Genomic DNA, 11,475 nt, shown 5'->3' on the forward strand with positions numbered 1-11,475 from the left:
CCGTTATTGCATTAGTACTCTAAGGAACTTTGCAGGGACACTTTGGGAGGACTATCTTTGTTCTAGCATATTTGTGCCCACCTGTACAAACCAGCTCCATAAAGACATGGTTTGACCAGTTTATTGTGGAAGAATACCGGGGATGTTTACAGAACCTTGGCCTCAACCTTACTAAACACCTTTGGGATTATTCTGAAAAACAATTCTGAGCCAGGTCCTCTTGTCCAACATTAGTATCAACCTTTATAAACGTTCTTTTGGCTGAATAGAAACAGATTCCTACAAACTCACTCCAAAATTTTATGAATGGCTGTGAAAGACACAAAGAAGAGGGAGGCCTATTTTATATCAATGCCAATAATTTCATACTTTTATAGGAGAGATGGTGAGGGGTCCACATGTTTTTGGCAACAGTGTATGTTAGGAAAATGGAGACCTCTGCATACCAGCTGCGGTATATAGGCAGCTATATCACTATTTAAATATTAGTCTAGTTCTCTTTAGGAAAGGTGAATTTGCTCGGAGAGACCCCCATGGGATGTGAACCAATCCAGTAGCATACGTTGCAGGTTTTGCACTGTACACTGCTGAAGCAACCTATCGCTTGTTCAGGCCCAAATGCAATAGAATTGCCTTTCTAGTTCACGTGAAGGACCGCTATGTATTTAAAAACCACCACAAACTGTATATGTTGATTCTTCCCAACCATGACAATACTGTGGCCATCATATTCAGCAAGCAGTTGGTTCACTTAAAGTCAAGTGGTGGTAAAGTCTAGTGGTGCATTGCTATAGAAATGTCTCTTATAGTATAGCCATTGAAATTATAAAGATTAAAGTATCAGATTCTATGGTTACTCCATATCACAACTTGGATTGCATGGGTGGCAATAATGAAGTCATAGCTTGGCATCTATCATGATTGGGACACTAGCATTGGCAGCCCCCATATCTATTTCATGACAGGGGAACTTTTTGCAGAATTGCTCTATTAGGTGATGCCTTTATCTGCTTTCACCTAGAAAGGGGTGGCTGTTAGGGCGCTTACCTATAGGCTGCTAAGCCACTCATGTTTCAGAAAGGTCTTAGTTTTGTCAAGGACAAACAGCATGAAGTGTCAAACTGGAGGCATGCATATTTTCAGTGCATAGCAATGAGTCCATTGTGAGATGATTCTGCACTTTCATATTGTAATTGAGATGGTTAAAGAATTAGAAGATACTGTTTATTTATGTGCATGCTCTTGCTGTGAATATGTCAGAGGGGGTGGGATATATACAGAACTGTATAAAATGATGCATTTTAAAACAAATGGTTTGACCCCCAGACTTTGGAAGATAAGCAATCTGGCACCTGGATCAAAAAATGAACAAGCCTGGTATAGAATTGTTAGAAAACTACTCAGGGAGATGTATTTAGCTGTCCACATGGTACACATGAGCAGAACCACTGCTCATTTCATAATGGACCAACCAAGCTAATCGGTAAATTGTAAGATTACACTGCAAGTATAATATTCTGCCCTTTCCATCATCTTTTTCAGACAGAAAGTATTCGCAATAAAATGGATTTAAGCAATCGTTTCTGCACATACACACTTGTGTAACTGCACTCAATATTAAACCAACACATCAAAACCCAATAATTGTTTTGTTACAATCTGCCAGTAGCAGATTTACCTTCAGCTCCAATTATTTTATCAGATTGGAAGTGAAAAGCAACCTCGTATTTGGCATTTTTAATGTTGCAGCATGCCACTTAAACCTTATGGTGCTGTTACTTGACCACACCAGCTTCAAAACTTTAGAGCCCTTGACCTAGACCAAACTTTCTAAACATAAACAGGTCAGAATTCTACATCTGTTCTAGGTCAGGGAAGAGCTCTGAAATCAAAGCATTAACCCAATAGTTGAAGACGTAACATTCTTAAACGATAAGCAAATGCAGCTTATATCAATAACACAAGACATGTTCTGCAGACTTCCTGTTGTGATGACACCCATCACCAAGGCACAAAATAAAAGTAATCCTACCCAAGGACTATCTATATGCAAATCTTTAGGCTTTCTTCTTGAGTTTTAAATAAAGCCGTTAAAAACAAAGGTTTACTTTCACATAGCTATGTTATTCTTATCTGTAGTTACACTTATAGGTTTGTTGTGGTTCCCACAGACCGTTACCCTGCTTTGTTTGTGAATAAAAAGGAATGCCAGATGTTTATAAATATAAGCCATTTATAGTTCTAATAAACTATTTACAGTATGAACAGTGAGTATCCCTATAAAGTCACATTCTCCACCTGCAAATTTCCTTCCAGTGCCGCCTGGTAAATCTCAATAGTCTCAGCCAGTGGCAGCGGTTCTACGCTCTCAATTATGGCTATGGGTTCACCCAGTTCGGTGCACATAATTGTCTGTTGTGGCTGAGCCGTCAGGTTTTGGTGTATTTTGCGGTGGCTTCTTAAATTGGAAAGGGTTTTGAAGCTTTTGTTGCAATCAGGACAGGGGTGAGGCCTGTCATTGCTGTGGACGTGTTTATGTTCTGCAAGGTGAAGTGACTGGACAAAGGTCTTTCCGCAATCCTCACAGCGAAAGGGTCTTTCCCCTGTATGCAAGCGTCTATGTTCCCGTAAGTGGGCGGCTTGTCGGAAGTTCTTACCACAGTCCAGACATGGAAACGGACGTTCTCCAGTGTGAACACGCTGGTGTAACTGCAAACTGAAAGATGCGACAAAGGCCTTTCCACAAACGCTGCACTTATGCGGTCGGACTCCGGAATGCCACTGCTGGTGTCGCGTAACTCCTCTTTGGCTGGTGAAACATTTGCCACAGACGTGACACTTAAAAGGTCGCTGACCTGTATGGAGTAAGAGATGGAGATTCAAACTGGAATTGGAGTTCAGTTTTTTGCCACATGTGGGACATTTATACTGACATGATTTTTTGCTACTGCAAGTGTGTTCGTCCAGTTTCGATTCTTCGGGAAAAACAACGGCACAATCTTTGCAGTAGATCACAGCTTTTCCTTGATGCTCAAGCTGGTGCAGCTGCAATAGTTTCTTGCGTAAGAATGTTTTGCCGCAGTCAGGGCATTTGTAAGGAAGGATGCCCGTGTGTCTGATCTGGTGCAATGCAAGTTTGGAAGCCCTGTTGAACTCTAGTCCACAGATCTTACAAGGGAATGGATTGGAGCCAGTGTGCAGAGTACGATGTTGTTGCAGATTAGAGCTCTGGGTGAATGAACGTGCACACAGGTCACATTTGTAAGGCCGTTCTCCTGTGTGTACAAGGTGATGCCGTATTAGATTGGCCAGGGAGCCAAATGTCTTGCCACAATCTGTACACTGGAAAGGACGCTCACCTGTGTGCGTGCGCATGTGGTTTCGCAAGTGCACCTGCTTCTTGAAGTATTTGCTACATACGCTGCATTTGTGCTTTCTTTCCATGGCGTGCACCATCTGCTTGTGCTGAACCATTTTTAGGTGGGTTGGGTAGTCTTTGCTGCAATGAGTGCATTTGAAGTTTTCAGGCCGAGTTTCTGAGCCATTCTTTGGCTCAGTTGTGGAAATGTGCAAGTTGAACCCATTTTCCTGGGACTGTGCATTTTGTGTCACATTGTTTAGAGTGGTTTGCTGAGGCAGAAACTTTGTAGCAGTCAAACTTGTGAAAGGCACTGCAGCTAAACTGGGGGGAATATTGGAAGGAAGTGGAGGGTTCTCTTGTATTACGGGGGGTTTGTCCTGCTTTGGGGTGGGCACACCGCTTTTGCCAGAATGTGTCCTTCGGTGATACAAAAACTTAGTCATATTACTGAACGTTTTTCCGCAGTGGCAGCGATGCAGAGGGTCTGCAGTATGGCTTTTCCGGTGCAAAATCAAAGTAATCTCTGTACCAAAGCCTAAACCACAGTCCACACAAAGATAGAGAGCCTCCCCTCGGTGTATTCTCATATGTTGCTCCAAAGAACTTTCCTTCTTGAACACTCTGTAGCAATTTGGGCACTGCAAGTTTCCTTCAACATGCACCCGGCGATGGGACTGCAAACGGTTGGCAGAGGTAAAGAAACGGTCGCAGTCAGGACATGGAAACTCCATGCTGTGGTGTTCCTTGCGATGTTTCCGAAGGTACTTTGCTGTAATGAATTCTTTTTTGCACTCTTGGCAGCGGTAAACACGTTGTACTAACCCTATGCTTTCTCCAGTTGTTTCTTCATTTTCATCCATCATCCAGTCTTTTCTTAATTTTTCAATAATACTGGGCGAGGGTGTAGCATTTTCTGAGCTACTGTACAAGGGGGAAGTCGAGCTTTCCTTCTCTGACTCCATAAAGTGTCTACCCTGATGATCAAGAAACTCCTCAGGGGTATAAAATAGTTGAAGGCACTCAGAGCATTCATATGGGTGCATCTCTGAGACTTGTACCACTTCTCTCTTCATAGGTAAGCTTTCAGTTACTGATGTTCGGTCTGTTTGTGGTGCAGGTTGTGCTGCATTCTCTGTGGCTGCAACTACCGCTGGAACTTCTACACCCCATCCATTTAAAGTCCTCTCATCCATGAGAACATTCTGTAGGCTAAGCAAGGCCTGGATTCCTGTTCCGGTTTGCAACACAACACTTTGTTGAGTTGGCTGCTCTGTTTTTTCATGCTTTTGGCGGTGTGCAAGCCAAAGTTCAGGGGAGGTAAAAAGTTCTTTACATTCAGAGCACTGGTAGTGGATTTGGCTATTTTCTAACGATGAGGAAGAGGAAGTCTGTGGAAATTCCCGCATGTGCAACTCTTGGTGATGTAGAAGCTCATCTGGTGACAAAAGAACTTGTCCACACTCTAAACATTGGTACTGACTTTCCTGGACCAAACCCTGCAGTTCTCCCAACTCAAGGGAGACATCCTGGGAAACTGCTGCTTGCACACTTCCACCGACATGGTTTTGTTGGTGAACCAAGACATCTTCCAATGTATTGAAGAGAAGACCACACTCTGAGCACATGTATTGGTGTTGGAATACAACTGGTGCCTGGACGCCCTCAGCCATGGCTGATTAGAAGAAAATCTGTAAAAAAAAAAGAAAAAGGTACGATCAATAAACTAGTTAATAATGTCGTCCCAAAGTATTGTAAAGTGAACCTATGCTTTGTCTGCATGCAGTAAGTTTACTAATCTTTAATACTCCCAGAATTTATAATTTTAGCACTCATTTGCGGAATGTCTGTTTTGAATCAGTTTCAATATACTTTGTACACTAAGCCTCATATTTAAATAAGCAATACAATAATTGGACTACAAATGGTTCAGCATCTTTATATCACAAACAAGTCTTTGGATAACACCAAGAAACAGATATGGATTGTTACCCCTCCTGCTAAACAGTCCACATGAAACCATAATATCATCATTTCCCAATAATGTAAACTTGAGATTTATTTCATAGAATTGTGCTTTAAATTTCCAAAGAAACATGGAGGCTATTGTGGATTTCTTATTCTGAGTAAAAGTAAGTTGGCTGTCCGGTTTATTCTAAAGCGTCAACACTTTAAATCTTTATATTAGAACATGTATTAGGATAAGGTATCTAAGACTACCCTTCCCCATTAGATCTGCCTATTTGCTCCAAGCTAAAGATTCAAATCATTAAAACAATGCAACACCATAATAGCCATGCAACGGGTTTGCCAGCAATAACTGCCTCCACGATTCACCCATACTTAAGAAAGGATTCGTTGGCACTGAATTTCTAAAGCTTGAGGCATATCTGAGCCATGTGAAGAAAACCGTCACCATCCAGAGATTTCATTGGAAACATTTGCAGCAGCTCCTGGACATTAACTCAAATGCAAATGCACCAACTGCATTATGGACCCTGTCCAACGGAGTCTTCCGTTTATCATCTCTGACAATCTGCTGAATTGCCGATATGAATCTCGAAACAAATCCCCAACAACCTTCTTCCACTGAAACAAAGATACTGTAACACAGCAAAATGCTTCAAACTACAAGCTGGGTACACATTTTAGAGAAGAACATATTGTAACTAATAAAATGTTTTGTAACATCTCACATTTGAACTTAGGGAATCCAAACACATTAAATGATTGTTTGTGACACTTGCAACATCAACATGAGGAAATGTATTGCTGCAGTAAAAGCATTAGAGCTTTGTGGACCACTTCTAACAATGCACAAATGGTATGTTTGGTAACCCAATGCCATATCGCAGCAAGATACAAGCGTCACTAGGGACTTCTGCTAATCATACAAATCATCCATGCCAGAATACGTGTGTGCATGCATGACTCTAAATCAAGTGGGACATCAAACACCACTTCTTGTGTGACTTAAAAGCAATTAGTATTAAGAATCCGCCATAATATGGAGCCCAGTGCTGATTTATGTATAACCAGGCTTCATGTAACCACGGTCTATTGAATACCATCTCTGGGAATCAGCAACAATGCATCTATATTACTGTGTTTTTAATTGTTATTTTCACTATAAAGAAGCAGATGGTGCAAATGAATGTCTCCACATATTGTTACTGTACACACCGATCTGTACTCACCCCTTACACCCAGACTCTGGCATGAAGGCTGCATATGACCATTGGGAGACCCGAGACTCTGAGACCCGATCAGCAGATGACCTACAACAGTGCAAGAAGTGTACCTGGACCAGCTGTGTGTCATGTGATGTAGAGGGAAGATTATCCTGTGATCATCTTACACTAGGTGGGGGCTAAAGGGTTGGTCAGAGGAAGTGCTATAGGGAGAGCCATATGAGCACTGACACTACTATGGTATCTACACTACCAGACCCACCGCACCATGGTACCTGCACTGCCAGAACCATCGCACCACACCATAGTACCTATACTGCCAGAACTCAGTGTTCTCCCCAGCCCCTTCTAGCTGGGCACTCCAACCGGCACTTTTCAGTAACCACCTGTTTTTTTCTGGGTGGGTACTGAAGAGCTGGGTCACAATACAGGGGCTGCCACCCACCTACAGCTTCTTCACACCCAGCTAAAAAAATGCCTGGGATGAACACTAGAACTCTTTACAGGATAAGTACATATTCTTTCTGTATCTCCTGACCTACTATAACCCTCCCTCCCATGAGAGCCCAATGCAATCAGAAGTCTCCATATAAACCCTTTTTGCATTGTCCATCTTCACAGAGGCCTTTGAACCACTTTCTGCCCTTAGATCACATAGGTAAAAATCCAGAGGGGAAGGTTGGCTTACTGTAGGGAGAACGGAGTGGCATCTACTCTGTCTCAGTGAAATTTATAGTTTATGGAGAGTAGTAAACCATATGTTGCTTTGTTTGGGTCCCGCGTCGTCTCAGTATCCGTCTTCGGCCAGAGATCGGGTGATGTAGCTGGGGTAAAAGATTACACATGCGCAGTGAGATGAGCTGGTTTCTTCCATTAAACAAAGGGCTCCTGTCTACCTTTTTACGTAAAGTAAAAATTTTGAGTTTAAGTGGACCTATCATCAAATTTTTAACATTATATAAAAAAAATATTTGGGGAGGTCTCCCCTTCTGTCTTTACTGATGCAGCGGTAAAGCCGGAAGGGTAAACCTGCAGCTTCTTGGTATACTTCCATCACATATCCCAGGAAGCTGTGGGCTGCTGCTCCTGTGCATGCGAAGTAAGATAGACATCAGTGTTCTCCCCAGCCCCTTTTAGCTGGGCGCACCACCTGACAGTTTTCAGTAATTACGCAGCTGTTTTTGGGTGGTTACTGAAGAGTTGGGTCACAATACAGGGGCTGCCACATGCCTACAGCTTCTTCCCACCAGGCTTAAAAAAAAATTCTGGGTTGAGCACTGGACATTTTTTTTTTTTTTTGAGGAAATTGTTTTAATCTTTTGCATGCACAGCACAAGATTGGATTGCAGAACCCAGAAAGAAGACTCCAGCTATAAAAAGATGAGGGAAGCTAAGGCTCGGTTAGTGGATGGATCCAAGGCTTTTCACCAGTAAAGTGATTATTTGATGAAAGTTCCACTTTAAGGGAAGATAAAAAAACCTGCAAAGGGGGAAGGATAAGTCTGATCAGTCCCAGAGAGTCCTCAAATCTGATCCCAGCTCTGTACGGAGGTCCGGTCCCACAGACAGAACCAGAGAGTGCAGCATGGAACCCAAGCAAGTGAAGCTTCCCCTGGGGATGGCGGATCTGAGGACGGAGTGACTCAAAGATGAAGGCTCTTCTTTTCCAGCGGTTACTGACACCTGGCGGCTTCTCGAGGGACTAAATGGCTTCCAGCTCCCCGATACCCCCAGTCTCCACCCTAACTCAATGAAATGAAAGAGACCTAGCAGCTAATGAAAGGCAATGGCAGCCCTGGAACGTCCACCCTTCAAGGCAAGTCAGCACAGGCAGCTGGTAAGTTAAAGCTGCACTTACCCAACATGCAGCCATGGCAACCACAGAGGCTGGAGAAGCTGACCCTGAGCATTAGGCCAAAGAATCCCCTAAGAGTGCCCTACGTGTCTATGGGCAGCCATTCACATTGTCACAGCCTGACCATGGCCACACACCACCTATACCAACCCTCCGTTATGAATACCCCACTATTACCCCGTACACATGGCCCGCCAGTCCCCGCCCACTCACCGGCACTCACTGAGCAGCCCTCCGCCTCCTCCTCAGCCGCACTCACCCATCAACATCCTATCTCCTGACTGGCTATCATGCGCCGGCCAATCACTGCGCCCCGGGAATAGGACGCTATCACGTGACAGAGACGTCAGCGAGAATAAAGCTGGCCAATAGCGATACGCCCTTGACTGACGCTTCCTGCTGGACTGCTGGGCAGGTCATGTGACCTATCAAAGCAAAGTCAGGGGAAGCCTCGGGGGGCGGGGCTTATGGTCCAGTCAGAAGAAGCTGTGAATTCATTTTTTTATTTATTTTTAATACGTCAAAAAAATGGAAAAATTACAATTCTGAAATAAAGATGTTTTTTCAAACTTAAGTTTTATTTTGTGTTATATTTTGGAATTCTAACCCCATATAATGGAGGGTGACCTAACAACTGTCATGGTGGCCATACCAGTGGCGCCACATGTTGTGATTGGCCAATATGCCTACGTTTAACTTCACATTAGGGAACTATAGAGAACTACGCATTCAGATAATTTTTTTTCATGTCGAACCAATTCATTTAAACTTTAACAGCATTCTCCAATGGGTATCTGCTGTTAAAGCGAGCCTAAACTAAATTTTCACTTTACATAAAAGCGAGACAACCTTTCTATGTAGGGTAAAAATTCTGTTTGTTTGTTTTTTTTAAGTGCAACACTTTTTTTATAAAAAGGGTGCATTACCGCCCCCTAATGAACGGGAGCACAGAGCCTCCCAGGATACCTACGTCACACATCCCGGGAGGCTCTTGGGTGCTCCTTCTGCGCATGCCCGAGCAACTTAGGAATTAACAGAAGGAGCCCTTTCGTCAAAAGGGGAGAAAAAAGCCGATCTTACCCATGCACAGTGAGATCCGCAGGTTTTTTTCCCATCTACATCACCCGATCTCGCACCAGGGTCAGATGACATAGGAAGAAGAGCCCAGAAGAAGTGAAGATGGCGGCGCCCAGAGCGCTGGCCCCAAGACAGATGCAAAGACAACGCTGGAAACGATAGAAGACACCTCTGGATGGATCGGACTGCCCTATGGGATTAAAGGTAAGTGTTTTTTTTTAGTTTTGGGTGATTTTTGAGTTTATTTCATCTTTAACTTATACCAAATAGTCTCAACCAGGGTTCTGTGAAGCCCCCAGGTTCTTCCAGAGGTTGCTGGGGGTTCTTTGATCTGTGTATGGCTGACCCCCAATATCATGGTACCCCCTAGGTCTAACACCACTTGGTAGAGCCAACTGCATAACTCTATATGGGCAGGTGGGCATTCTTTCCACTGGCCACCAACGTAAGAAGAATTTTTCCAACCCACCCCCAATAAATTGATTTTACCAAGGGCTCTATGGGACCTGAACATTTTTTCAAGGGTTTCTCATAGGTTAAAAGGCTGACTTATACAGTGTTTGGTGTTTCCATTGGCTGGTAGTTGAGGGGAGTGGTAGTTGACCCCACAGCCTCCTTCTCTTCCAAAAAAAATTCCTTGTAAACACCTTGAAAACTGCACTAACTTTAGGATGGGAGAGAGAGTTTTGAAATTTTAGAGGCCTATTTTATCAAAGTTTCCCAAGACTGGAGAAGGCAGAACCATCCAGCAAAAAAATAAAAAAAAAAATTGTAAATTTTTGTAAATTACTAGTTAATAATGGAAGCAACACTGCTCCTCTCCCCCTACCCACTCACCTGTACACAACACCACTAGTGGCTTTGTTGAAGGTCTTCCTCCTCTGCCATTACCTCTCTCCTGCCCAATTGATAGGCTGCTAATCCCTCCTGCTGAACATATTTGACAGTTTTTGGCTCTTAGACACCCACCAAGCCCTAAGCACCTTTCCACATCATCTTGTGTCTAATTTTACTTAGAATATCAGAACTAATATTTCCGACAGGGATGGTTTATCGTTTTTCTATTTTACCCCATAAAATGAAAACCCCAAACCAAATTTATATCAAACCTTTTTTTCTAGGCTAAATCCTTAATAACCTAAGCTTTTGCTTGAAATCTATGGTGATCGCTGCTATCTAATACTTTTGGATGCTGTCGCTGGTTCTTCTAGACTTCTAGATTGTAAGTTCTTCGGGGCAGGGTCCTCTCCTCCTCCTGAGCCACTGTCTGTATCTGTCTGTCATTTGCAACCCCTATTTCATGTAATATGCATAATATGGTGGCCCTATATGAATCCTGTTTAATAACAATAACTTTAATAATTTAACAATAAATTTAATAATGTGGGGCACACCAATAGTTAAAGCGTACCTAAACTCAGATTTTTCATTTTACATAAAAGGGTAGACAACCCTTTTATGTAAGGTAAAGAATTCTGTTTGTTTGTGTTTTTTTTTAATGTACCACTCTTTTTAAAAAAATAAATAAAAAAAAGGTGCAGCACCACCCCCTTAATTCTGAATGAATAGGAGCGGGATACCTTTGTCACACATTATGGGAGGCTCTTGGCTGGTCCTTCCGCACATGCCCAAGCATTTCGCCAAAAGGGAAAGAAATTGACGATTTCACGCATGCAGAGTGAGATCAGCAAGTTTTTTTTTAATCTGCGTCACCCGATCTTACGCTTGCATTGGGTGATGTAGGAAGAACCCCGGAAGAACAGAGAAAGAGATGGCAGCGCCTAGAGCGCCAGCCCGAAGACGAATGCTGTGACGACAAGGGGCCAAGTGGAAGAACCCTCCGGATGGATCGACTGCTCTGCAGGATTGACGGTAAGTGTATTTTTTTTTGGGTTTACTTCCTCTTTAAGTATTAGTGAGGTTGAAAAAACACGTAAGTCTATCAAGTTTGACCGCTGGGAAAATAAACATACTAGAAGCCTGCATATCCCAGA

The 11,475-nt window shown here is 43.0% G+C and overlaps 1 protein-coding gene across 2 annotated transcripts; it reads right to left on the reverse strand.

Annotated features, from left to right (window-relative positions):
• Nucleotides 1-2,215: 2,215 nt before the first annotated feature.
• LOC140340595 (zinc finger protein 574-like) lies at nucleotides 2,216-8,733 on the reverse strand. Of its 2 annotated transcripts, none has more exons than XM_072425902.1 (2): nucleotides 8,618-8,733; nucleotides 2,216-5,049 (listed from the first exon to the last, which is right to left on the reverse strand). In XM_072425902.1, the coding sequence occupies exon 2, from the start codon at nucleotides 5,029-5,031 to the stop codon at nucleotides 2,278-2,280; it is 2,754 nt and encodes a 917-aa protein (XP_072282003.1). In that variant the 5' UTR covers nucleotides 5,032-5,049; nucleotides 8,618-8,733; the 3' UTR covers nucleotides 2,216-2,277. The 2 variants fall into 2 exon arrangements, with proteins under 2 accessions (XP_072282003.1, XP_072282004.1); XM_072425903.1 differs by lacking the exon at nucleotides 8,618-8,733 and adding an exon at nucleotides 6,556-8,543.
• Between the last annotated feature and the right edge of the window lie 2,742 nt (nucleotides 8,734-11,475).

The sequence above is a fragment of the Pyxicephalus adspersus genome, chromosome 11 (genome assembly GCF_032062135.1).
Source record: "Pyxicephalus adspersus chromosome 11, UCB_Pads_2.0, whole genome shotgun sequence".
NCBI lineage: Eukaryota > Metazoa > Chordata > Amphibia > Anura > Pyxicephalidae > Pyxicephalus > Pyxicephalus adspersus.